A 27,752-nucleotide genomic window follows, 5' to 3' on the forward strand; every position below is an offset into this window, starting at 1 on the left:
GCCGACATCCCACGAGCACTGCACCAGGACTGTGAGCAGAGACAGGGCCGTGGGCTCAGTTAAGTTTGCGGCCGCGCTCGTGCGTAGAAGCGTGGGCTGTGTACAGGACCCTGCGCTGCGGCCCCCCCTTGCTGACCAGCACACTAGAGACCTCACTTGATACCGGGGGTTTTTGCAGCACCCTTGAATTTGGCTGCACGAGATTATGGACTAGGGGCTCAATGGGTAAAAACTGGAGACCGGACGCCCGTTGCTGCGAGAAGTTGGACCGTGAGCTGTGGAGCCCCATCTGAGGACACTTCTCCGGATGTTGCTCCTACTACAACCCTCAACGGATCATCTGCAGCTGAGGAAACCACAGAGATGATAAGTTTACTAAGTGAACTGTTGCTCCGCTGCCATTTTTCTTTCTCCATTTCCAATTTAACTGTTTATCTCCCTGTGAGGAGGACTTTCAGTGTTTAAATTGTTAACCCTTGCTCTGCCTTCCTTGCATCACTGCATCCCGCAACCTGCTTACAGAGACACAGCATTGTATCCTAATTAACGACTATTTTTTAGCAAACCAAGAAGAATAGACTGTAAAGCCGGGGTCTCCCTTGCGTGTGCAATGCGAGGAACTCGCGCATCAATACCCGGCACTGCCGCCGGCACTCGGACCGGAGCTGCGGCTGCATGTATTTCTATGCAGCTGAATGCTCCAGTCCCGAGTGCCGGCGGCAGTGCCGGGTATTGATGCGGGCGTTGGGTGGGACGATCCTGGGTCCATGCGGTTTCGGCTAGCGAACTGGGGCGCCCACTGTCCCCCGTGTCTCCACAATGACGACCGCAGCTTTTAAGCAATTCTGGCAAATGCCTGTCTGGTCTTGGGCTGCCTTGACTGCTACATTGTTATTTGGATCTGCATCCTCAAGACGCCCACAGTGTTAGCAGTTGTGACACAGCTCAAAGTCGCTGACTTCATCACCTACCCCAGCGGGCCACGGGCTTCCCTTTTGTCTGCGAATTGCCGAGGCCAGCACCAACAGGGTAACATGAAAAACTGGAAAGGTTGCACCATGAATTGCCAAGAATGATTACTCTAGAACACTGAAAATGGGAAAAAGGAAAAAAGGAGCTATATAGTGTATATATGAAATATTCATCTGCAAAATTGCTATGAAAATACAGTAAAAAGAAGGTACTTAGCACATAGATTGGTCAATATATGTGAGTCCAACTGCCACATCAAGGTGTCCTTCAAAGTTGGATCCCTGTCTGATATGACTCCTTTCCAGGGCAAAAAGCAAAATCTCTAAAGGCACCCCCCAATTATTGCAAGTCTTTAAAAGTATCATCTTTTTATATAGGCCAAAGGGACTTTTAAGGCCCCCTAGGCTCTAGGGCCTGAGTTACTGTAGTTTCGCCCCTGATCATTTTACCGCATGTATGCAATTTGCATAAATGCTGTCACGTGCTGACTAGATGTGCACGGCCTCCAGGGCCGGACTGGGACTAAAATTCAGCCCTGGCATTTGAAGTTACACAGGCCCACTAGTCACATGGTGACTATATAATATCTTTGTACACTTGTAGGTTACAAGAAGTGAGAGGAGATTAACACGACTATATAACATGTAGTCAGAGCTGTGCCCAGTATATCAGGTCAGTCCCATTTATTGCTTTTAGTTGCAGTACTCCTCCCAAAGCTCTGCCCCCTTTTGTACGCACGATGACAGAATTCCTGGCAGAACTGCTATCCACTGGGCAACCAGACCCCCTGGTCATAGCCGCCCCTATCATACCTCCCAACTTTTGAAGAAGGGAAAGAGGGAGAAAGACTGCGGCGCGCCCCTGCCACATCCGTTTCACAACTAGTCACACCCATGTCCACGCCCAACCGCACCCATTTAGCACTGCTGATCACACTGACTGGTACTGAGGGCACAGTGGCTGGCATTATGGGCACACTGACTGGCACTAAGGAAGAGAGAAAACAGAGAGAGAGAAAGAAGAAAGAACAGAGAGAGAAAGAAAGTAAAGAAAAGAAAGAAAGAAAGATCAGAGAGAAAGAAATAGAGGAAAGAAAAAGAAAGAAAGATGGGAAAGAAAGAACAGAGAGAGAGAAAGAAAAAAGAAAGATTAGAGAGAGAAAGAAAGAACAGAGAGAGAGAAATAAAATGAGGGAAAGACAGAACAGAGAATGAGAAAGAAAGAACAGAGAAAGAAAGAAAAAGAGAGAAAAAAATAAAGATTCTATAAAGATACTATAGCAGCCCGGCTCCCATTGTAGTGCCCACCTGAGACTCCCGATGCAGGACATATGATGATCCGCTCACATGGCCGGCATCCCCGATTCCAAGGTGATCCTGCTGTCTGCGCTGTCAGAGGAGGACACGGTGATGGATCTGAAGCATTCCTGGTTCCGTCACAATCTCCACAAGAAATTATCTCATTTCCGGTCAGCTTCCAGCACATCACTTCCGGTGGAACGTCATGTGTGAGTTTTAAAATGCTCCTCGGGGCTCCGCCGTCTACTCCTGTGTCCGTGGGAAAAGCCCGCTTTGTATGCTTCGCACACACTCGGCTCCGCTCCATACATCCCGTACACATATGGCTCCACTCCGTACACCTCGTACACACATGGCTCCTCTCCGTACACCTCGTACACACACGGCTCCGTTCTGCACACCTCGTACACACACGGCTCCGCTCCGTACACCCCGTACACACACGGCTCCGCTCCGTACACCCCATACACACGCGGCTCCACTCCGTACACCCCGTACACATGCGGCTCCGCTCCGTACACACGCGGCTCCGCTCCGTACACCCCGTACACACACAGCTCCGCTCCGTACACCCCGTACACACGCGGCTCCGCTCCGTACACACGCGGCTCCGCTCCGTACACCTAGTACACGCGCGGCTCCGCTCCGTACACACAGGGCTCCGCTCCGTACACCTCGAACACACACGGCTCCGCTCCTTACACCCCGTACACACAGGGCTCCGCTCCGTACACCTCGTACACACGCGGCTCCGCTCCGTACACCTCGTACACACGCGGCTCCTCTCCGTACACCTCGTACACACGCGGCTCCTCTCCGTACACCTCGTACACATGCGGCTCCGCTCCGTACACTCCGTACACCCCGTACACACACGGCTCCGCTCCGTACACCCCGTACACATGCAGCTCCGCTCCGTACACCTCGTACACACACAGCTCCGCTCTGTACACCTTGTACACACACGGCTCCGCTCCGTACACCCCGTACACACGCGGCTCCGCTCCGTACACCCCGTACACACGCGGCTCCGCTCCGTACACCTAGTACACGCGCGGCTCCGCTCCGTACACCTCGAACACACACGGCTCCGCTCCGTACACCTTGTACACACAGGGCTCCGCTCCGTACACCTCGAACACACGCGACTCCGCTCCGTACACCTCGTACACACGCGGCTCCGCTCCGTACACCTCGAACACACGCGACTCCGCTCCGTACACCTCGTACACACGCGGCTCTGCTCCGTACACCTCGTACATGAGCGGCTCCTCTCCGTACACCTCGTACACATGCGGCTCCGCTCCGTACACTCCGTACACCTCGTACACACGCGGCTCCTCTCCGTACACCTCGTACATGAGCGGCTCCTCTCCGTACACCTCGTACACACGCGGCTCCTCTCCGTACACCTCGTACACACGTGGCTCCGCTCCGTACACCTTGTACACACGCGTCTTCTGCTCTGTACACCTCGTACACACACACGGCTCTGCTACATCCACCCTGTAAACCCCTCCTGACCCCACACATACTTCCCTCATCCAGCAGCATGACAACCAGCACAGCAGAGTCTTGCAGACACCAAGAGGCAGGGCTGTGCGCACAGGACCTGTGATGAGGTCACAGGGGGGGGGCGTTGTCAGGGGTCACATGATCAGGGGTCTGGACAAAGGCTCCTGATCATGTGACCTCTGAATCCTCCCTTCCTATGACCTCATCACAGGTCCTGTGTACAGAGAAGAGAGCAGGCAAGCGACGCTGTGAGTGGCTGCTGGGGGGGGGTCTAAAGCTAGGGCGAGGATGGGGTGTGTGGCAGCTTATCTCCCTGCAGTGCCCGCAGAGGGCCAGATGAGTGGGCGCTGCCGCCCGGCCCACATGACAGCGGCCCAGCGGGAAAATGCCCAGTTGGGCATATTACCAATCCGTGCCTGACGGCCTCACAGTGTGCGCCATGAGGATTCAGAAGTCTGAAGTCACATAGACTTTAATCTCAGCCCGTTTAACAAGGGCTGTGGAGTCGGTAAGCCAAACCTGCGACTCCGACTCCCACATATATTGCTTATATTTAAGTGAAAAATGTATTGTAGTACAATGTGAACATCAGACATTTAATCATTTTTATAATAAAATAATCAAGATATTTAGATAGAACATTATATCTATTTATTGGAATACAACTTTAGAACACAAAAAACTAATAAATTGTAAATATGTAATACACTGTGTAATATCGATTACATATATCACTATGTAATAAACTATGTAAGTGGCAAAAAACAGTTTTCAACAAAAACATACTAAATAACATTTGTGTACAAAAATCCAAGATCACCTCCAATTGGAGTACAGATCAACACCAGAGCATTTCAAATGGTAAAATATAATTACTTTTATTAATACAAATATCAAAACATTAAAAGACATACAAGTTTCCAAGATCAGTGCAAAAAGAGAGGGACCTGCAACTCCCATTATATGTGTTTTTCTGCTGCATGGTATAGAACCTCATAGCTACTAAGCAGTCAGTTGATGTATGCTCCTGGAAAGCTATACTATAAATGTCTGCTGTTTACTCAAACATGCAGAGTATAATGACTACACAGCACAAGCTTATCGGTTCAGATAAACCAAAGTTATAAAATAACATCCATGGTATACCTATGTAAACTAGTTAGCATTAGAGCTACTGAGGCCATTACCTGAATCCTGGCAGCGTTAATAGAAGTCCCCTGGGAGAAAAATCCCTCCACCCCGACATGCACGTTTTGCTCCCAGCTTCCGAGGAAGCTTATATTTTACCATTTGAAATGCTCTGGTGTTGATCTGTACTCCAATTGGAGGTGATCTTGGATTTTTGTACTCATTTGTGGTGAGCATTACTATTGATAATTTGGCTAGGGTAGTAGTAAATAACATTTGTGCAGTCTATGAATTTCTTATGAGAAATAGAATTGCCTCCATCAGATCCTCCCTCATTGATGACCTCACATCTGACCTAATAATTTAAAGGCCAGAGAACAACCTCTCTACAGTAACTTGGGTTGGAGGCAAAGCCGTAACCACATGGGAACATCTCTAACAATTCCCGGGTATAAAGGAATTGCCTCCTGCACAGTCAGTTTTGATGAATGGTTGAATTTTTCAATTTCTTTGAGAGAAAGTGAAACATTTTGCAGAAATATGGTCAATCTGCTGCTATAGGAGACGGAGTGAAATCTTTTTCCTTGCGGCAACGCTTTGCCTGCTCCATGTCATCCAAATACTTGTCAAAGTCAAACTCCGCGTCTGATGAGGATGAAGATATGGCAGCAGTAGCGCTGTCAGGACCCAAGTCCTCTTGCGCCTGGCCGTCCTCCTGTAGGCCACTCATCCTAACCGCTACCTCAGTCAGAGCTTCTTTTCCTTTAGTAAGCTGTTGATCATCAAGCAATATACGATGACTCGGGTCCACATAAACAGCTGCCAGAAAAATTTTATTTTCCAATAGCTGTGTCTCTCTCCATTTCATTGAAGCAGAAATGCCATCTGCGATTAAATCTCCTCTTTGGGACAGGCAAAATAGCAAGTTCTTCCACTCCCTTATGAAAATGCCAGGAGTTAAATCCTCAGCTTGTAATTTTTTAGTCACTGTAAATAGGTGATTAAGCAATTCCTTCAATTCAGCCACCTGTGTCCATTGACCTTCATTTAGGGTTACCTGAGGGTTCGTCATAACTATAAGGAACGGTTTTAGCCAGGATCAAAACTAGGGGGGGGGCAGAACCTCATGCTGTTCTGCAGAATCTCATACTGCACACCTCAGCTGCTGCAGAATCTCATACTGCACACCCCTACACTTGAAAATAAAGCCTGCACCATAAGAAGATGTGGTGATGAATGCAGTCTATTTATTCCAACTATCAGTTGATGTTGATGTTACTGAAGACGAGCAATGCCTGTCCTGGGCGTCCTTTTGGGCAGCAATGAGGTGTACCTGACTGGTGCTAAATAAAAGGAGTGTTAGTCTGTCTGCTACCCGGCTTTCATTCTTTTTGGTACAGATAAGATATGGATAGACAGATATGGATAAATGGATATATGGATAGAGCAGATTTCTAATCTGCTTTTGCTATTGAAAACATTATCTATGAGCTCAAAAACCTTTCAGGTGATGCAGTTTTTTAAAAAGATGATCGGCTTTTGCAGCTGAAAAACGTATCCTCAAAAAACGCAGGAAAAACGCTGTGTGTGAATGTAGCCTTAGATCAGGATTAGAACAGTCATTTATAGGACATTTCATAACTTCCCCAAATTCCTATGAAAAAATATTCTGCATTGAACTACTGGACCCAATTTATTATATATTTTAGGAGTCGGAGTCGGACCATTTTATACCGACTCCACAGCCCTGCAACTATCAGTATGGTATTATCAGTCCTGTAGATGCTGGTAATATTTGGTTACGGTTTGTTGGTATTTGTAATATTACAATATTATTATGTTGATATTATAGTTATTTAATCTTATATAACAACCTCATTGGTATTATTAGAACTATCTCCCATCTGAGGCTGTGAGGACGGCGCGGGCCTCCCTGATTTCCAATGCCAGAACTTTCCGCCCCCGTCTGTCCCTGGTGGTCGTCACATCACAGTCTCTTCTATGGCTCCTGTGCTTCATGAATTTGGTGTAAAATAAAAAAATGTAATTATCTTTAACTGTTTTTTTTTTTTTTTTATATTAAAAGCCAAAAGTTGCAAATCCTCTAAAAAGTTCCTCGTTTGTCTTAACATGAGCCAACCTGACACCCCCGACCCTTCACCCCCCCCCCGACCCTTCACCCCCGACCCTTCACCCCCCCGACCCTTCACCCCCCCTTCACCCCCGACCCTTCACCCCCCCTTCACCCCCGACCCTTCACCCCCCCTTCACCCCCCCGACCCTTCACCCCCGACCCTTCACCCCCCCCGACCCTTCACCCCCGACCCCCTTCACCCCCGACCCTTCACCCCCCCCGACCCTTCACCCCCCCCGACCCTTCCCCCGACCCTTCACCCCCCGACCCTTCCCCCGACCCTTCCTCCAGGCCGGGATTAGTGATATGGGCCAAATAAAGGGACATTTGGTGAAAGTTACTTTTCATGAATTTGTCTGAAACATCCAGAAAAGCGAAAATGCTGAGGAAAAAAAACCGAAAAAAAAAAATGAAATGAAATCAGGCGCAAATACTAAAAAGAAGCAATTCCTCCTCCTAGAATGGCCAGTGAGCCGGGGCCCCGACCCCGGGGTCTCTCCACACTCCGTGATGTAACGTGTCTTCAAGTAGGAGGAGGCCGGGGAGGAGCGGTGTGACCGGGGAGGAGCGGTGTGACCGGGGCCGGGGAGGAGCGGTGTGACCGGGCGTGCCGGGACGTGTCTTCTTCTTCTCCCCCAGCTCGCAGGCCTCCGCCCGCTCCTCTCCGCAGGTGAGTGCCCCGCAGTGTGGGGGGTCCGGGGGGCTCCGCAGGCCCAGTGTGGGGGGTCCGGGGGGCTCCGCAGGTGAGTGCCCCGTAGTGTGGGGGGTCCGGGGGGCTCCGCAGGTGAGTGCCCCGCAGTGTGGGGGTCCGGGGGGCTCCGCAGGCCCAGTGTGGGGGGTCCGGGGGGCTCCGCAGGCCCAGTGTGGGGGGTCCGGGGGGCTCCGCAGGTGAGTGCCCCGCAGTGTGGGGGGTCCGGGGGGCTCCGCAGGTGAGTGCCCCGCAGTGTGGGGGGTCCGGGGGGCTCCGCAGGCCCAGTGTGGGGGGTCCGGGGGGCTCCGCAGGTGAGTGCCCCGCAGTGTGGGGGGTCCGGGGGGCTCCGCAGGCCCAGTGTGGGGGGTCCGGGGGGCTCCGCAGGCCCAGTGTGGGGGGTCCGGGGGGCTCCGCAGGCCCAGTGTGGGGGGTCCGGGGGGCTCCGCTGCTCCTCTTATGTCACACACAGCACTGGGTGGCTGAAACTTTTGCAGCCAGTGTAGAACTACAAGTCCCAGCCTCCCGGCTCAGTGTGGCCAGAGCTGCAGTAGGAGCCTGTGCGATGGGTGAAGGCCACACACTGTGACCCTGGAGGTAGACGGGGCATCCCGGGACTTGTAGTTCTCCAGCAGTGACAGTGCAGGGGGCTCCTCGCCATCACCGGGGCGGACGCTGTGGGATTGTCTGGAGATTCTCCAGATTCTCTTCACCTGACTCCTCACAAGATCCTGGTCTGATGTGTGACGTGTAGCAGCAGAGCTGGGGGGATTCACAGCATCGAGCCCCTCATGGGGGGTCACTACCTGGGAGCAGCCATCGCTGCCGTCTGACCTACACGTGTGTATATATATATATATATATATATATGGCGGCAGCACTGTAGGAAGCTGACACATGGTCAGAGGTTATGGAATCTCCGCTGTCACCACGATCCCCCAGGGACACACATATAGGAGTCTGCTGACAGGTGAGCTGGGAGTGGCAGGCGGCCATGTGACCCGCTGGGTGAGTGGCGGCAGGTGCAGCACTGGGGCTGTCACTATGTGGAGGAGGCTAAAGGTTCATCTGACAAGTCTCATTAACCCATTGCTGGAGGAGGAGGTCACTTACAGCAAGAGAACAAGTCAGATAAGGCTGCAGGTAACCCCCCCCCCCCTGACATCAGGGCTGGACAGAGGCGGCAGATAACCCCGGCCCCCCGACATCAGGGCTGGACAGAGGCGGCAGATAACCCCGGCCCCCCCTGACATCAGGGCTGGACAGAGGCGGCAGATAACCCCGGCCCCCCCTGACATCAGGGCTGGACAGAGGCGGCAGATAACCCCGGCCCCCCCTGACATCAGGGCTGGACAGAGGCGGCAGATAACCCCGGCCCCCCCTGACATCAGGGCTGGACAGAGGCGGCAGATAACCCCGGCCCCCCCTGACATCAGGGCTGGACAGAGGCGGCAGATAACCCCGGCCCCCCCTGACATCAGGGCTGGACAGAGGCGGCAGATAACCCCGGCCCCCCCTGACATCAGGGCTGGACAGAGGCGGCAGATAACCCCGGCCCCCCCTGACATCAGGGCTGGACAGGGGCGGCAGATAACCCCGGCCCCCCCTGACATCAGGGCTGGACAGAGGCGGCAGATAACCCCGGCCCCCCCTGACATCAGGGCTGGACAGAGGCGGCAGATAACCCCGGCCCCCCCTGACATCAGGGCTGGACAGAGGCGGCAGATAACCCCGGCCCCCCCTGACATCAGGGCTGGACAGAGGCGGCAGATAACCCCGGCCCCCCCTGACATCAGGGCTGGACAGAGGCGGCAGATAACCCCGGCCCCCCCTGACATCAGGGCTGGACAGAGGCGGCAGATAACCCCGGCCCCCCCTGACATCAGGGCTGGACAGAGGCGGCAGATAACCCCGGCCCCCCCTGACATCAGGGCTGGACAGAGGCGGCAGATAACCCCGGCCCCCCCTGACATCAGGGCTGGACAGAGGCGGCAGATAACCCCGGCCCCCCCTGACATCAGGGCTGGACAGAGGCGGCAGATAACCCCGGCCCCCCCTGACATCAGGGCTGGACAGAGGCGGCAGATAACCCCGGCCCCCCCTGACATCAGGGGCTGGACAGAGGCACATAATTTCAGCAGCAGCTTACTGATGGTTTCCAGTGTTTTATTTATGCTTCATAGAGACAAATGTAAATGGTAACAATGTATCACCAGGAAGAGACAATCGCTGACAGAGGATGACTCTTTAAGGGGGAAGCGTCACTGTGAATCGTCAGCAGAGGTTGGGTTACAATGGCCGTAATATGAGGCACAACCTTTACTTGTGGTCACAGAATGGCTCCAAAGAGAAGAGCAGCGTCTCAGGCCAAAGGCCCCGGCAAAGGGAAGAAAGCCAAGGTGAAGGAGGAGGTGAAGGAAGAGGAGCAGGAGGCGGCCATCCAGGCCCCGGACCGCTTCCAGAGCGCCGCCCAAGCTCTTAAAGCTGCGACGACCATAAAAAAAGGGAAGGCGAAAGTAGACTCGGCATGTTCAGTGAGCGGACAAGGCAACATGGAGGTGAGTAACAGGCGGCACTGAGCTGTACTGCAGGCCTAAGGCGGTGACGGGAATGAATCTGGACAATAAGGGTCTTTTCTCTACGATCACCGTCTTTTCTTGGTGTCACCAGGTCTACGAGGATTATGATTGTATGCTCAACCAGACCAACATCGGGCACAACAACAACAAGTTCTACGTCATCCAACTGCTCCACAGCACGGACAGCAAGAATACCTACTACTGCTGGAACCGCTGGGGCCGGGTGGTAAGTGAGGGCACCTGTACCCTCCAGAGCTGCAGGCACAATTCTGGGTTCCTGTGGGCTCTGGGGCTGCAGAGATCAGGCCTTGCTGGGGTTCACAGACATGTTTGTATCTTACATTGTGCAGATTCTGATTTAGGAGAATAACCCCCAATGTGAACAGGGCAGAAAGCCTCGGGCTGTCCCTCGCCTTACTGAATGGGCCCATGGGAGCCCTGATGACCCGGACCCCTATAGGACCCCCGCCTCACGTTGGGCGACGGGCTCTTCCTGTGTAACCTCTCTGTGTGGCCCCTGTTGATGGTTCCTGGCCACTTTCTGTCCTGCAGGGCGAGGTCGGCCAGTCCAAGTTGACCTTTTTCTCCGATGTGAGCGCTGCCACGAAAGACTTCGAGAAGAAGTTTAAGGATAAAACGAAAAACAACTGGTCTGACAGAGAGAAGTTCACTCCGCATCCGGGAAAGTACACGATGATCGAGGTGGAGCACGACGATGAAGAAGAAGGCGGAGAGGCCGTGGTCAAGGTGAGAGATGAAGCACAACCCAACCATCATCTACGGTCGGCCCAAAAGAGATCTCCACTCACAGACCTCTGACGAGATCCTCTGTGCTCAGGGTGTCACCTTGATCCTGAGCAGCATATAATGTGTCCCCCCTTCATCCTGGTATAATGTGTCTCACCCCCCCTCATCCTGGTATAGTGTGTCCCCCCCCCCCCCCATCATGGTATAATGTGTCTCCCCTCCTCATCCTGGTATAATGTGTGCTCCCCCCTTCATCCAGGTATAATGTGTCTCACCCCCCCCCCCCATCCTGGTATAATGTGTCTCACCCCCCCCCCATCCTGGTATAATGTGTCTCACCCCCCCTCATCCTGGTATAATGTGTGCTCCCCCCTTCATCCAGGTATAATGTGTCTCACCCCCCCCCCCCATCCTGGTATAATGTGTCTCACCCCCCCCCCCATCCTGGTATAATGTGTCTCACCCCCCCTCATCCTGGTATAATGTGTCTCACCCCCCCCTCATCCTGGTATAATGTGTCTCACCCCCCCTCATCCTGGTATAAGGTGTCTCACCCCCCCTCATCCTGGTATAATGTGTCCCCCCCGCCTCATCCTGGTATAATGTGTCCCCTCCGCCTCATCCTGGTATAATGTGTCCCCCCCGCCTCATCCTGGTATAATGTGTCTCACCCCCCCCTCATCCTGGTATAATGTGTCCCCCCTTCATCCTGGTATAATGTGTGTGTGCCCCCCCCTCATCCTGGTATAATGTGTGTGTGCCCCCCCCTCATCCTGGTATAATGTGTCTCACCCCCCCCTCATCCTGGTATAATGTGTCCCCCCCCCCCTCATTCTGGTATAATGTCTCACCCCCCCCTCATTCTGGTATAATGTCTCAACCCCCCCTCATTCTGGTATAATATGTCTCACCCCCCCTCATTCTGGTATAATGCGTGTCCCCCCTGCCTCATCCTGGTAGAATGCGTGTCCCCCCTGCCTCATCCTGGTATAATGTGTGTCCCCCTGCCTCATCCAGGTATAATGTGTCCCCCCCCCCCCCCCCACCTCATCCTGGTATAATGTGTCCTGTTATGATGAGTCACCGAAGGAGGAAAAAACAAAATACTAGCTAAGTCCAGAAAAACCAGAGAGGTTAGCAGCTATCGGATTGCAGACCCCTGAACCTATCCACAACAACTAGCAGTAGCCGTGGGGGGTTCCTACTGTGCCCTAGACCCCTCGATCACAGCCGGAGAACTACATAGCCTAAAGACAGAAAGGGGAAAAACTAAACTGCCCCAGAGCAGACCCCAAAGCAATAGGCAGCCCCCAACATATAATGACGGTGAAGCAAGATGAAAACACTAACACAGATAGAAAGATAGGTTGAGCAAATGATGGGGCCCAAACTAACTAAATAGGACAGGATAGGAAAGCTGTTGTCTGCCATCCGCAAAAACCCTATCCAAAATGAGCCAACCGACTGATAGGAAAAACAGGCCCTGAAGTCGCTAGGCTTCAAAAGACTGTATCAGCACTCAGGTATATTCTGAAGACAGAGCAAAAGATCAACTGATCAGAGACAAAAATGGAATTCAGCTCACCCCCGGCCGGGGATGGCAGAACTACCAAAAAACAAGGCAAAACAAAAACAAAACTGAAGAGTACAAAGCAGAGCAGAAAAACTTAGCTTTGAGATGCAGGAATCAGACTGGTCTCCAAGAATCCAGCAGGATCACCTGCAAGGCAGAAGGGCGTCGGCTGCCTTATATCTAGTCCTCAATTCCAGCCACCCAGTCATCACCTAGCTGCCCAGGTGTTTGGTAATCAGCCTCACTACCTTCCTTCACCAGCGGAGGGAGTTCATCAGACCTCAATGGTGAAGGGAAAAATGAACTCACAACAGTGTCTCCCCTTCATCCTGGTATAATGTGTGTCCCCCCCTCATCCTGGTATAATGTGTCTCACCCCCCCTCATCCTGGTATAATGTGTCTCACCCCCCCTCATCCTGGTTTAATGTGTCCCCCCCCCCCCCTCATCCTGGTATAGTGTCTCACCCCCCCCCCTCATCCTGGTATAATGTGACCCCCCCCCTCATCCTGGTATAATGTGTCCCCCCCCCTCATCCTGGTATAGTGTGTGTGTCCCCCCCTCATCCTGGTTTAATGCGTGTCCCCCCCTGCCTCATCCTGGTATAATGTGTCCCCCCCGCCTTATCCTGGTATAATGTGTATCACCCCCCCCTCATCCTGGTATAATGTGTCTCACCCCCCCCCTTCATCCTGGTATAGTCTCGCCCCCCCTCATCCTGGTATAGTGTGTGTCTCCCCCTGCCTCATCCTGGTATAATGTGTCCCCCCCTCGTCCTGGTATAATGTGTCCCCCCCCCCCTCATCCTGGTTTAATGCGTGTCCTGTCCCCCCCCGCCTCATCCTGGTATAATGTGTCCCCCCCCCCCCTCATCCTGGTATAATGTGTCCCCCCCTTCATCCTGGTATAATGTGTGTGTCCCCCCTCATCCTGGTATAATGTGTCTCACCCCCCCTCATCCTGGTATAATGTGTCTCACCCCCCCTCATCCTGGTATAATGTGTCTCACCCCCCCTCATCCTGGTATAATGTGTCTCACCCCCCCTCATCCTGGTATAATGTGTCTCACCCCCCCCCCTCATCCTGGTATAATGTGTCTCACCCCCCCCCCTCATCCTGGTATAATGTCTCACCCCCCCCCCCCCTTCATCTTGGTATAATGTGTCTCACCCCCCCCCCTCATCCTGGTATAATGTGTCTCACCCCCCCCCCCTCATCCTGGTATAGTGTGTCTCACCCCCCCCCCCCCTCATCCTGGTATAATGTGTCTCACCCCCCCCCCCCCCCTCATCCTGGTATAATGTGTCTCACCCCCCCCCCCTCATCCTGGTATAATGTGTCTCACCCCCCCCCCCCCCCCTCATCCTGGTATAATGTGTCTCACCCCCCCCCTCATCCTGGTATAATGTGTCCCCCCCCTGCCTCATCCTGGTATAATGTGTCTCACCCCCCCCCGATCCTGGTATACTGTGTCTCACCCTGGTATAATATCGTCATCGTCAGCAGAGGTCCCCCCCCCCCTTCATCCTGGTATAATGTCGTCGTCCCCCCTCATCCTGGTATAATGTGTGGTCCCCCCTTCATCCTGGTATAGTGTCCCCCCCCTCCTCATCCTGGTAGAATGTGTCTCACCCCCCCATCCTGGTATATTGCGTCCCCCCCCCCTCATCCTGGTATAATGCGTGTCCCCCCCCTCATCCTGGTATAATGTGTCGTCCCCCCCTTCATCCTGGTATAATGTGTCGTCCCCCCTTGATCCTGGTATAATGTGTGTGCCCCCCCCCCCCCTCATCCTGGTATAATGTGTGTGTCCCCCCCCCCCTCATCCTGGTATAATGTCGTCGTCCACCCCCCCCTTCCTGGTATAATGTGTCCGTCGTCCCCCCCCCCCCCCATCCTGGTATAATGTGTCCCCCCCCTTCATCCAGGTGAGATTGCGGTCAGCGGCCCCCCTACCGCACAGGCCCGGTCATGGTCGCACCCTCTGCGATCGTGATTGTCGCGCCCTGGCCGAGCAGCTTACGTCCTCCACCTTGGCCAATCAGATCCCGAATATTGAGGGTCTTTCCTCTCTTGTCCCCACAGGTGGACACCGTGGACGGAGTGTGTAAGAAGGTGCGACCCTGCTCTCTGGACAAGCCCACCCAAGACCTGGTGTCCCTGATATTCAGCAGCGACATGTTTAAGGACGCCATGCAGACCATGAACCTAGGTACCTGTGTGTGAGCGAGCCGTGCGGGGGGCCGGGGGGCCGGCGTCGGCTTCACGTCAGGTCTCTATTTCAGACATAAAGAAGATGCCGTTGGGGAAGTTGAGTAAAGCGCAAATAGCGAAGGGGTTCGATGCCCTCGAGGATCTTCAGGCCGCGATGGACCGGAAGGCGGGAAAGGCGGAGCTGAGCGACCTGTCCTCCCGCTTCTACACCATCATCCCCCACAACTTCGGCCGCCAGACGCCCCCCGTCATCAACAGCCTGGAGGTGCTACAGGCCAAGAAGGACATGCTGCTGGTACGGACCGTCGTCTAAGAAAGGGGGTCCGCCCTAGAAGCCCACCATATTCTGTAATGGGGAATATTAGTACTGGTGTGGGGTAGCGGGGGTCCGGTGTAATCTCTCCTGGTGCGGGGTAGCGGGGGTCCGGTGTAATCTCTCCTGGTGCGGGGTAGCGGGGGTCCGGTGTAATATCCCCTGGTGTGGGGTAGCGGGGGTCCGGTGTAAACTCCCCTGGTGCGGCGTAGCGGGGGTCCGGTGTAATCTCCCCTGGTGCGGGGTAGCGGGGGTCCGGTGTAATCTCCTCTGGTGCGGGGCAGCGGGGGTCCGGTGTAATATCCCCTGGTGCGGGGTAGCGGGGGTCCGGTGTAATCTCCTCTGGTGCGGGGTAGCGGGGGTCCGGTGTAATCTCCTCTGGTGCGGGGCATCGGGGGTCCGGTGTAATCTCCCCTGGTGCGGGGCATCGGGGGTCCGGTGTAATCTCCCCTGGTGCGGGGTAGCAGGGGTCCGGTGTAATCTCCCCTGGTGCGGGGTAGCAGGGGTCCGGTGTAATCTCCCCTGGTGCGGGGTAGCGGGGGTCCGGTGTAATATCCCCTGGTGCGGGGTAGCGAAGGTCCGGTGTAATCTCCTCTGGTGCGGGGTAGCGGAGGTCCGGTGTAATCTCTCCTGGTGCGGGGTAGCGGGGGTCCGGTGTAAACTCTCCTGGTGTGAGGTAGTGGGGTCTGGTGTAATCTCTCCTGGTGCGTGGTAGCGGGGGTCCGGTGTAATCTCCCCTGGTGTGGCGTAGCGGGGGTCCGGTTTAATCTCTCCTGGAGCGGGGTAGCGGGGGTCCGGTGTAATCTCTTCTGGTGCGGGGTAGCGGGGGTCCGGTGTAATCTCTCCTGGTGCGGGGTAGCTGGGGGTCCGGTGTAATCTCTCCTGGTGTGAGGTAGTGGGGTCCGGTGTAATCTCCCCTGGTGCGGGGGTCCGGTGTAGTCTTTGTGCGGAGCAGTTTTCGGTGTAGACCCCCAGGTCCGCTGCCCCCATTGCTCCGTGTCAGTCCTTCCTTCTGGTTCCCTCCGTCAGGTCCTCGCGGACATTGAGCTGGCGCAGACCCTCCAGGCAGACAAAGTGAAGCAGGAGCAGGAGGCAGCGCTGAGCGAGGTCCCGCACCCCCTGGACGTAGATTATCAGCTCCTCAAGTGTCAGCTCAGCGTCGTGGACCCAAAGAATGAAGAATACAAGGTGATCCTGAGACTACAAGACCCCAAACACGGCGAATGGCGGACATTTACCTGCCCTGACCTCCTGCTTGTATCACTGCTGCAGTGTAAAGCAAGGGGGGATCAGACAGGCTCAGACTGCGATATCCAGTGCAGCTAAGCTGATAATTGCTTTATTGTGCTGAAGTTGAGCTGCAGTGTAAAGCAGGAGGCGCAGTACAGACTCCAGTAGTCACTCCATCCGCTCCGTCATTGATTAGAGCTTTGTTCTTATGGAGCGGAACTGCAGTGTAAAGCAGGGGGCAGAGCATTTCAGCCTCCACTAGCAAGACAGCCGTTTATTACAGCAATTCCACCCAGAGGCGGTGACTACGCGCTTTATCTGAGGGTCTTGTGTTGCAGGTGATCGACACTTATGTGAAGCACACGGGGTCTTCCTACCATAAGCTGAAGATCAAGAATGTCTGGCGCGTGGACCGGGAATCTGAGGTCGGTCACAAATCACAGGGTCGGGTTATTCATGCAGATTTCTGGACTAAAAGTCCTTAAAATGTTACAAAATTTGTGCGACACTCGCGGCTCCATATAAATTCTGCGACTTCTGAGGATTTTATGCAAATTCCAAATTTTACCGACAAAGAGAGCGAAACTCGGACGGAAAAGGCCACAACCCTCCCCCCGCCCTGACGGACTTTCTAGTTTGGGGGGCACCAGAGTTGTACTTGAGTGGGCGACTCCAGGATCTGATAAGTCACCCGTCCTCATGGTGCAGAGCAGGGATCGGCCACTAGGTGGCGCCACACATTGTGTAGTCGTAGAGCTCAATCTCCCGAGTATTGAAGCTATTGGAAAATATGGAGGCGAGAACCAATCTACAGAGTATCCAAGGCGGGGGCAGGAAGATCAGGGGCAGAGACATAGGCCGACCACCCCCGCCATCCAAAAATCGTAACCCCACAGTGATAACTCTGTGAGTACAGATAATGTAGTAGGTGTCACCTGCAGTCCTATGTAACACCACATATAATAAAGTGATGGCTCCCTGAGTACAGATAATGTGGGAAAGGTCACCTGCAGTCCTATGTAACACAACAGATAACAGTGATAAATCTCTGAGTACAGATAATGTAGTAGATGTCTCCTGCAGTCCTATGTAACACCACATATAATACAGTGATATCGCTCTGAGTACAGATAATGTAGTAGGTGTCACCTGCAGTCCTATGTAACACCACAGATATCACAGTGAGTACAGATAGTGTAGCAGATGTCACATCACACAGGCTCTCCATACATGTGTTGTGACTGTGATACATGCAGCTGTGGCGCCTTATAGCTGATTATCTGGCGCACTCCATGTATCCGGGTTCCCTCTGTAGCTTGCTGAATAAGCCCTGACCCGATCAGATTTGCTCATCTTTGAGTCATCAGAGATGGGGGAGACCGGCTGCTCACATATCCCACTCCGGGTCAATGACGGCCGATATAAAGGAGAGCAGTTGTCCCATTCATAGTCTATATCTGGAGGTGTGCAGACCTCCAGTACTGCTTGTGTTTGCTAAAGGACGGGAGAGCTGGACACTAATCCAAGCGGGCGAAGCTGCACCCCCGTGTGGACTGTTACGCCCTTTACCCCCGTGTGGACTGTTACGCCCTTTACCCCCGTGTGGACTGTTACGCCCTTTACCCCCGTGTGGACTGTTACGCCCTTTACCCCCGTGTGGACTGTTACGCCCTTTACCCCCGTGTGGACTGTTACGCCCTTTACCCCCGTGTGGACTGTTACGCCCTTTACCCCCGTGTGGACTGTTACGCCCTTTACCCCCGTGTGGACTGTTACGCCCTTTACCCCCGTGTGGACTGTTACGCCCTTTACCCCTGTGTGGACTGTTTCGTACTTTACCCCTGTGTGGACTGTTTCGTACTTTACCCCTGTGTGGACTGTTTCGTACTTTACCCCTGTGTGGACTGTTTCGTACTTTACCCCTGTGTGGGCTGTTTCGTACTTTACCCCTGTGTGGACTGTTTCGTACTTTACCCCTGTGTGGACTGTTTCGTACTTTACCCCTGTGTGGACTGTTTCGTACTTTACCCCTGTGTGGACTGTTTCGTACTTTACCCCTGTGTGGACTGTTTTGTACTTTACCCCTGTGTGGACTGTTTTGTACTTTACCCCTGTGTGGACTGTTACGCCCTTTACCCCTGTGTGGACTGTTACGCCCTTTACCCCTGTGTGGACTGTTACGCCCTTTACCCCTGTGTGGACTGTTACGCCCTTTACCCCTGTGTGGACTGTTACGCCCTTTACCCCTGTGTGGACTGTTACGCCCTTTACCCCTGTGTGGACTGTTACGCCCTTTACCCCTGTGTGGACTGTTACGCCCTTTACCCCTGTGTGGACTGTTACGCCCTTTACCCCTGTGTGGACTGTTACGCCCTTTACCCCTGTGTGGACTGTTACGCCCTTTACCCCTGTGTGGACTGTTACGCCCTTTACCCCTGTGTGGACTGTTACGCCCTTTACCCCTGTGTGGACTGTTACGCCCTTTACCCCTGTGTGGACTGTTACGCCCTTTACCCCTGTGTGGACTGTTACGCCCTTTACCCCTGTGTGGACTGTTACGCCCTTTACCCCTGTGTGGACTGTTACGCCCTTTACCCCTGTGTGGACTGTTACGCCCTTTACCCCTGTGTGGACTGTTACGCCCTTTACCCCTGTGTGGACTGTTACGCCCTTTACCCCTGTGTGGACTGTTACGCCCTTTACCCCTGTGTGGACTGTTACGCCCTTTACCCCTGTGTGGACTGTTACGCCCTTTACCCCTGTGTGGACTGTTACGCCCTTTACCCCTGTGTGGACTGTTACGCCCTTTACCCCTGTGTGGACTGTTACGCCCTTTACCCCTGTGTGGACTGTTACGCCCTTTACCCCTGTGTGGACTGTTACGCCCTTTACCCCTGTGTGGACTGTTACGCCCTTTACCCCTGTGTGGACTGTTACGCCCTTTACCCCTGTGTGGACTGTTACGCCCTTTACCCCTGTGTGGACTGTTACGCCCTTTACCCCTGTGTGGACTGTTACGCCCTTTACCCCTGTGTGGACTGTTACGCCCTTTACCCCTGTGTGGACTGTTACGCCCTTTACCCCTGTGTGGACTGTTACGCCCTTTACCCCTGTGTGGACTGTTACGCCCTTTACCCCTGTGTGGACTGTTACGCCCTTTACCCCTGTGTGGACTGTTACGCCCTTTACCCCTGTGTGGACTGTTACGCCCTTTACCCCTGTGTGGACTGTTACGCCCTTTACCCCTGTGTGGACTGTTACGCCCTTTACCCCTGTGTGGACTGTTACGCCCTTTACCCCTGTGTGGACTGTTACGCCCTTTACCCCTGTGTGGACTGTTACGCCCTTTACCCCTGTGTGGACTGTTACGCCCTTTACCCCTGTGTGGACTGTTACGCCCTTTACCCCTGTGTGGACTGTTACGCCCTTTACCCCTGTGTGGACTGTTACGCCCTTTACCCCTGTGTGGACTGTTACGCCCTTTACCCCTGTGTGGACTGTTACGCCCTTTACCCCTGTGTGGACTGTTACGCCCTTTACCCCTGTGTGGACTGTTACGCCCTTTACCCCTGTGTGGACTGTTACGCCCTTTACCCCTGTGTGGACTGTTACGCCCTTTACCCCTGTGTGGACTGTTACGCCCTTTACCCCTGTGTGGACTGTTACGCCCTTTACCCCTGTGTGGACTGTTACGCCCTTTACCCCTGTGTGGACTGTTACGCCCTTTACCCCTGTGTGGACTGTTACGCCCTTTACCCCTGTGTGGACTGTTACGCCCTTTACCCCTGTGTGGACTGTTACGCCCTTTACCCCTGTGTGGACTGTTACGCCCTTTACCCCTGTGTGGACTGTTACGCCCTTTACCCCTGTGTGGACTGTTACGCCCTTTACCCCTGTGTGGACTGTTACGCCCTTTACCCCTGTGTGGACTGTTACGCCCTTTACCCCTGTGTGGACTGTTACGCCCTTTACCCCTGTGTGGACTGTTACGCCCTTTACCCCTGTGTGGACTGTTACGCCCTTTACCCCTGTGTGGACTGTTACGCCCTTTACCCCTGTGTGGACTGTTACGCCCTTTACCCCTGTGTGGACTGTTACGCCCTTTACCCCTGTGTGGACTGTTACGCCCTTTACCCCTGTGTGGACTGTTACGCCCTTTACCCCTGTGTGGACTGTTACGCCCTTTACCCCTGTGTGGACTGTTACGCCCTTTACCCCTGTGTGGACTGTTACGCCCTTTACCCCTGTGTGGACTGTTACGCCCTTTACCCCTGTGTGGACTGTTACGCCCTTTACCCCTGTGTGGACTGTTACGCCCTTTACCCCTGTGTGGACTGTTACGCCCTTTACCCCTGTGTGGACTGTTACGCCCTTTACCCCTGTGTGGACTGTTACGCCCTTTACCCCTGTGTGGACTGTTACGCCCTTTACCCCTGTGTGGACTGTTACGCCCTTTACCCCTGTGTGGACTGTTACGCCCTTTACCCCTGTGTGGACTGTTACGCCCTTTACCCCTGTGTGGACTGTTACGCCCTTTACCCCTGTGTGGACTGTTACGCCCTTTACCCCTGTGTGGACTGTTACGCCCTTTACCCCTGTGTGGACTGTTACGCCCTTTACCCCTGTGTGGACTGTTACGCCCTTTACCCCTGTGTGGACTGTTACGCCCTTTACCCCTGTGTGGACTGTTACGCCCTTTACCCCTGTGTGGACTGTTACGCCCTTTACCCCTGTGTGGACTGTTACGCCCTTTACCCCTGTGTGGACTGTTACGCCCTTTACCCCTGTGTGGACTGTTACGCCCTTTACCCCTGTGTGGACTGTTACGCCCTTTACCCCTGTGTGGACTGTTACGCCCTTTACCCCTGTGTGGACTGTTACGCCCTTTACCCCTGTGTGGACTGTTACGCCCTTTACCCCTGTGTGGACTGTTACGCCCTTTACCCCTGTGTGGACTGTTACGCCCTTTACCCCTGTGTGGACTGTTACGCCCTTTACCCCTGTGTGGACTGTTACGCCCTTTACCCCTGTGTGGACTGTTACGCCCTTTACCCCTGTGTGGACTGTTACGCCCTTTACCCCTGTGTGGACTGTTACGCCCTTTACCCCTGTGTGGACTGTTACGCCCTTTACCCCTGTGTGGACTGTTACGCCCTTTACCCCTGTGTGGACTGTTACGCCCTTTACCCCTGTGTGGACTGTTACGCCCTTTACCCCTGTGTGGACTGTTACGCCCTTTACCCCTGTGTGGACTGTTACGCCCTTTACCCCTGTGTGGACTGTTACGCCCTTTACCCCTGTGTGGACTGTTACGCCCTTTACCCCTGTGTGGACTGTTACGCCCTTTACCCCTGTGTGGACTGTTACGCCCTTTACCCCTGTGTGGACTGTTACGCCCTTTACCCCTGTGTGGACTGTTACGCCCTTTACCCCTGTGTGGACTGTTACGCCCTTTACCCCTGTGTGGACTGTTACGCCCTTTACCCCTGTGTGGACTGTTACGCCCTTTACCCCTGTGTGGACTGTTACGCCCTTTACCCCTGTGTGGACTGTTACGCCCTTTACCCCTGTGTGGACTGTTACGCCCTTTACCCCTGTGTGGACTGTTACGCCCTTTACCCCTGTGTGGACTGTTACGCCCTTTACCCCTGTGTGGACTGTTACGCCCTTTACCCCTGTGTGGACTGTTACGCCCTTTACCCCTGTGTGGACTGTTACGCCCTTTACCCCTGTGTGGACTGTTACGCCCTTTACCCCTGTGTGGACTGTTTCGTACTTTACCCCTGTGTGGACCATGGTATGGTAAAGGCTTCTTGTTGTTTTGGTTTCCTGAGTGGTTTATTGAGTTTTAATAAACCAGCCTGGACTTTTTCCTGAAATCACTTCCTATACCGACCTCAACCGCTGCTGAATGAGTGGAAACCCTACAGGGGAAATTTAAAAAACAAATGAAATGATGGAATAAAAGGTCAATTCCACCTTTTTGTTTTTTGGGTTTTGTTTTAGCAATGTTCATTCTGCAGTAACAATGACCCGGCACAATAAGGCTGCAGGTCGGAACAATGATGCCCAAACTAAACTCTGGCTCTGTTCATACATTGCATTTTTGTTTGAGACGAAGCGCAGCATTTTAGGCTACGTTCACACGTAGCGGAACTCTCGCAGAAGTTACCGCGAGAATTCCGGAATTCAATTCTGTGGGAAAATCGCATTTTAAATTCCCGCGGAAAAACTATCAATGTGCAAGCGTTATTAGCTTACAGAATGCTAGCGTTTTCCAAGCGATCTGGAGCATCGCTTGGAGAACTGATTGACAGGTTGGTCACACTCGTCAAACATAGTGTATGTCAAGTGTCACCAACTTTATACTATTGAGGCGGCCTATGCAGCATCAATAGTAAAAGATAGGATGTAAAAAATATTGTTATTCTCACCTTCCGACGTCCCGCGCAGCTTTCCCGCCTCTCTCCACGCTCCCGCGAGATCCCGACATCATCGCGGGCATTCTCGCAAAGGATTACTGGGACCGGGAGCGTGGAGAGAGGCGGGAAGGCTGCGCGGGACGTCGGAAGGTGAGAATAACAATATTTTATATTTTAATTCTATTTTTTACAGGGATATGGTACCCAAAGCCCGGAGGACAGTCTCCTCTCCTCCGGACCGTGAGTACCATCCGCAAATGTTCTGCTTACTTTTCGCATGGTGTGCACAGCCACATGCGGAAAGTAAGCAGAACAATGCATTCCTATGGGTGCGGGATCGCCGCGATTCCGCTAAATTAATGAGCATGCTGCGTTTTTTACCGCGAAGTGTTTCCGCAGCGGAAAAAAGCGCAGCATTAGCACAGCATTGTGGAATCCCATAGGAATGCATGGGATGCTTATTTTTCACGTTTTCGCTGCAAAATCGCGCGGTTAAAACCGCCGCGGAAATGCGAAAAAACCGCGACGTGTGAACTCAGCCTTATTGTTTCAGTGAAGTGAATGCGATCACTGAACCCTCGTGCACATGCAGCTTGTTTGCTCCTTGCAGATTTGATGCAGTTTCTCTTTTGCAGCCGGTCAATTCTTTGAGGGTTTTTTCCCATTCTTTTAAATAGACAAAAAACGCTGCAGTGTTTGTATCTTGGGCAACATTTCTCCGGCCAACACTCCAGTATTTTCAGCAGATTTCTCGGCTGCAGACGCCGGACACAGCGCGCACCCTTATTGGGTTTCTGTATATTTTAGTGGTTAAAGGAAAAATTCAGAACCTTGTAAAAATAAAGATCTGAATGATTCGTGTTCCCGGATTCTGAGACTGCAACTTCTTTGGGTTTCATCCTCGGTGCTGAGTGAGGTCTTGGGTATTGTTTTTGGTAGTGAAGTTACCGCTTTGTACAAGTGTGAGACTGCAGGGGGCGCTATAGATAACGCAACTGCCCCAAAAATCGCAATACAAACCTCTGAAGAAATGTCACAGTTACCTGCACACAGAGATGAGCTTCACCACCATCATCACACCACAGGGGGACCTCGCACGGGGACACCACAGGGGGACCTCGCACTGAGACACCACAGGGGGACCTCGCACGGGGACACCACAGGGGGACCTCGCACTGAGACGCCACAGGGGGACCTCGCACTGAGACGCCACAGGGGGACCTCGCACTGAGACGCCACAGGGGGACCTCGCACTGAGACGCCACAGGGGGACCTCGCACTGAGACGCCACAGGGGGACCTCGCACTGAGACGCCACAGGGGGACCTCGCACTGAGACGCCACAGGGGGACCTCGCACTGAGACGCCACAGGGGGACCTCGCACTGAGACGCCACAGGGGGACCTCGCACTGAGACGCCACAGGGGGACCTCGCACTGAGACGCCACAGGGGGACCTCGCACTGAGACGCCACAGGGGGACCTCGCACTGAGACGCCACAGGGGGACCTCGCACTGAGACGCCACAGGGGGACCTCGCACTGAGACGCCACAGGGGGACCTCGCACTGAGACGCCACAGGGGGACCTCGCACTGAGACGCCACAGGGGGACCTCGCACTGAGACGCCACAGGGGGACCTCGCACTGAGACGCCACAGGGGGACCTCGCACTGGGACGCCACAGGGGGACCTCGCACTGGGACGCCACAGGGGGACCTCGCACTGGGACGCCACAGGGGGACCTCGCACTGGGACGCCACAGGGGGACCTCGCACTGGGACGCCACAGGGGGACCTCGCACTGGGACGCCACAGGGGGACCTCGCACTGGGACGCCACAGGGGGACCTCGCACTGGGACACCACAGGGGGACCTCGCACTGGGACACCACAGGGGGACCTCGCACTGGGACACCACAGGGGGACCTCGCACTGGGACACCACAGGGGGACCTCGCACTGGGACACCACAGGGGGACCTCGCACTGGGACACCACAGGGGGACCTCGCACTGGGGGACCTGGCACGGGGACACAACTGATGGAGGCAGAAACCTTCTGTAAACCTGTAGGTGACCAGTGTTCAGCCATAATATTCTGACTTCTGCCTCTTCTATTCTAGGAGGAAAGACTCAGCACCCACAAGGACATGGATAACCGCCGGTTGCTGTGGCACGGAACAAACGTGGCTGTGGTGGCTGCTATTTTAAAAAGTGGCCTGCGCATAATGCCCCATTCAGGGGGACGTGTTGGCAGAGGGATATATTTTGCTTCTGAGAACAGCAAATCTGCTGGATACGGTAAGATAATGAAAATAAAACTGTCCACGTTATATACCATGATTAATATGTAAAATATCAAGGAAAGTTAGCCTAATTCTGCAGGACCCCAGGGATCAATAGCGCAAGGGACCTCGGCCCCCTCTCCAAAAATCATCATATTGCAAACGCTAAAAATAATGAAAATGAGAGGACAGTGCTCAAATAAATACTGCCCCTATGTGCAAGAATATAGCTACTATAATACTGCCCCTATGTACAAGATTATAACTACTATAATACTGCTCCTATATACAAGACTATAACTACTATAATACTGCCCCCTGTGCACAGGAATATAACTACCATAATACTGCTCCCTGTGTACAAGAATATAACTACTATAATACTGCTCCTATGTACAAGATTATAACTACTATAATACTGCTCCTATGTACAAGAATATAACTACTATAATACTGCTCCTATGTACAAGAATATAACTACTATAATACTGCCCCTATGTACAAGAATATAACTACTATAATACTGCTCCTATGTACAAGAATATAACTACTATAATACTGCCCCTATGTACAAGAATATAACTACTATAATACTGCTCCTATGTACAAGAATATAACTACTATAATACTGCTCCTATGTACAAGAATATAACTACTATAATACTGCCCCCTATGTACAAGAATATAACTACTATAATACTGCCTCCTATGTACAAGAATATAACTACTATAATACTGCTCCTATGTACAAGAATATAACTGCTATAATACTGCCCCTATGTACAAGAATATAACTGCTATAATACTGCTAGAAGTATACTGACTGTTGAATATCTATATTTTGTTGGTTTGTCTCCTTGCAGTCGGTTGCACCTCCAGTCGTCTTGGAATCATGTTCTTAAATGAAGTGGTGTTGGGGAATGAGTACCATATTACAACTGATGATTGTTCTTTGAGAGTTGCTCCAAAGGGCTATGACAGCGTTGTGGCGCGTGGAATAACTGAGCCAGGTGCGAACCCCACAGAACACATCCACATGCACATAATCAGTTATATAACTCACACACTGTGTCTAATACTTCAGAGTAACTAAACCAACTCAGATAAGCATGTTTGTCCATAAAAGAATAGTGAGTGCAGCTCTGGAGTATAATACAGGAGGTAACTCAGGATCAGTAATGTATGTACACAGTGACTGCACCAGCAGAATAGTGAGTGCAGCTCTGGGGTATAATACAGGAGGTAACTCAGGATCAGTAATGTAATGTATGCACACAGTGACTGCACCAGCAGAATAGTGAGTGCAGCTCTGGGGTATAATACAGGATGTAACTCAGGATTCAGTAATGTAATGTATGTACACAGTGACTGCACCAGCAGAATAGTGAGTGCAGCTCTGGAGTATAATACAGGATGTAACGCAGGATCAGTAATGTAATTTATGTACACAGTGACTGCACCAGCAGAATAGTGAGTGCAGCTCTGGGGTATAATACAGGATGTAACGCAGGATCAGTAATGTAATGTATGTACACAGTGACTGCACCAGCAGAATAGTGAGTGCAGCTCTTGGATATAATACAGGATGTAACTCAGGATCAGTAATGTATGCACACAGTGACTGCACTAGCAGAATAGTCAGTGCAGCTCTGGGGTATAATACAGGAGCAGTAATGTATGTACACTGTGACTCTCCCTGATCTTGTTGCTTTCTGTCCATAGATCCCTCTAAGGACTTTGAGCTGAAGTTGGATGGAAGGAAGATTATTGTTCCACAAGGGAAACCGATTAACATGTCCAAGTTCAAGAACTCCCACTTCTCTCAGAGCGAGTACCTGGTGTATCAGGAGAGTCAGGCTCGGCTGCGCTATCTCCTGTTGCTGCAGTTTTAGGGTCTGTGCTCTCCTCCTCCTCCTTTCTAGGTATTTTCTGACCCCACAGCTCCTGATTATGGTAGACGCTGCTTTATCTGGAGACGAGACCTGACAACAACCCACCATGATGCTGTAGACCTTCTATCTCTAAGAGGCGCTATGGAAGCAGTAGAGGAGTTCGGCCTCCAGTGTAAAGTGAAATCCTGTGTCTCTGTTTCTGAGGGCATGTTGGGGAGAGTCTGACGAGGCGCAGCCCCTTGCGAAAAACATATGTAAAAAGAAAGATGTCTCCTGCAAGAGGAGTGGAAACTTCTGTATAATATTGGCCGTCTTCTGCATCTAGACTAAGATATCAGCCGGACCCCCCTATATGTAGAGAGTAGAGGAGCGACGCTGGAGTAATGAGGATTGTAATGTAAGAGCATTAACCCCGTATTTTACAGCATCAGCCCCAATACTACTGCGGACCACCTATCTGTATCCTGTGTGAGAGGTGGTCCGCCTCGCCTCCACCTATCACTGCTGACAACCTGCCGGCTTCTCCCGTCCTTGGCTCTTGCACTCCGCTACATGTTCGGGTGCCGGCTGTGCTGCGCTGACTCCGTCTGCTTATTATTTACATTTTGTTACTTTTCCTTTGTTATATAAACATCGTTCATAATAAAGAAAAGCTGGAATAATGAGAATCTTAAAGGGCCGGTGCTTATGTAATGGCAGCGTTCCGAGTCCTGCTCATACAGCCTTGTACAAGTCGTGGCCCCCACTGATATTGATGTTCTCTTCGGAC

The 27,752-nt window shown here is 52.9% G+C and overlaps 2 protein-coding genes across 4 annotated transcripts; both read left to right on the plus strand.

The window, feature by feature from the left end:
* Nucleotides 1-730: 730 nt before the first annotated feature.
* LOC141077522 (uncharacterized) lies at nt 731-6,949 on the plus strand. The gene is made up of 2 exons (XM_073564517.1): nt 731-4,033; nt 6,805-6,949. The coding sequence occupies exon 1, from the start codon at nt 2,548-2,550 to the stop codon at nt 3,532-3,534; it is 987 nt and encodes a 328-aa protein (XP_073420618.1). The 5' UTR covers nt 731-2,547; the 3' UTR covers nt 3,535-4,033; nt 6,805-6,949.
* Nucleotides 6,950-7,578: 629 nt separating this feature from the next.
* Nucleotides 7,579-27,651, plus strand: PARP3 (poly(ADP-ribose) polymerase family member 3). Of its 3 annotated transcripts, none has more exons than XM_073564510.1 (11): nt 7,579-7,717; nt 10,071-10,293; nt 10,406-10,540; nt 10,867-11,061; nt 14,719-14,845; nt 14,919-15,142; nt 16,190-16,348; nt 16,729-16,815; nt 24,930-25,107; nt 25,955-26,101; nt 26,814-27,651. In XM_073564510.1, the coding sequence occupies exons 2-11, from the start codon at nt 10,072-10,074 to the stop codon at nt 26,981-26,983; spliced, it is 1,644 nt and encodes a 547-aa protein (XP_073420611.1). In that variant the 5' UTR covers nt 7,579-7,717; nt 10,071; the 3' UTR covers nt 26,984-27,651. The 3 variants fall into 3 exon arrangements, with proteins under 3 accessions (XP_073420611.1, XP_073420612.1, XP_073420613.1); XM_073564511.1 differs by having other exon boundaries at nt 7,621-7,717; nt 9,952-10,293; XM_073564512.1 differs by lacking the exon at nt 7,579-7,717 and adding an exon at nt 8,653-8,878.
* Nucleotides 27,652-27,752: the final 101 nt, after the last annotated feature.

The sequence above is a fragment of the Dendrobates tinctorius genome, unplaced genomic scaffold, assembly GCF_039654945.1.
Source record: "Dendrobates tinctorius isolate UK_male_01 unplaced genomic scaffold, ASM3965494v1 ptg000455l, whole genome shotgun sequence".
In the NCBI taxonomy this organism is placed as follows: domain Eukaryota; kingdom Metazoa; phylum Chordata; class Amphibia; order Anura; family Dendrobatidae; genus Dendrobates; species Dendrobates tinctorius.

Excerpts from the sequence above, each read along its gene's own strand:
- LOC141077522 (XM_073564517.1), top strand. The coding sequence starts at position 2,548 with ATGCTTCGCACACACTCGGCTCCGCTCCATACATCCCGTACACATATG.
- PARP3 (XM_073564510.1), top strand. The coding sequence starts at position 10,072 with ATGGCTCCAAAGAGAAGAGCAGCGTCTCAGGCCAAAGGCCCCGGCAAA. Across the intron at positions 10,541-10,866 it reads GGAACCGCTGGGGCCGGGTG|GGCGAGGTCGGCCAGTCCAA; the intron begins GTAAGTGAGGGC and ends TCTGTCCTGCAG. Across the intron at positions 11,062-14,718 it reads GCGGAGAGGCCGTGGTCAAG|GTGGACACCGTGGACGGAGT; the intron begins GTGAGAGATGAA and ends TTGTCCCCACAG.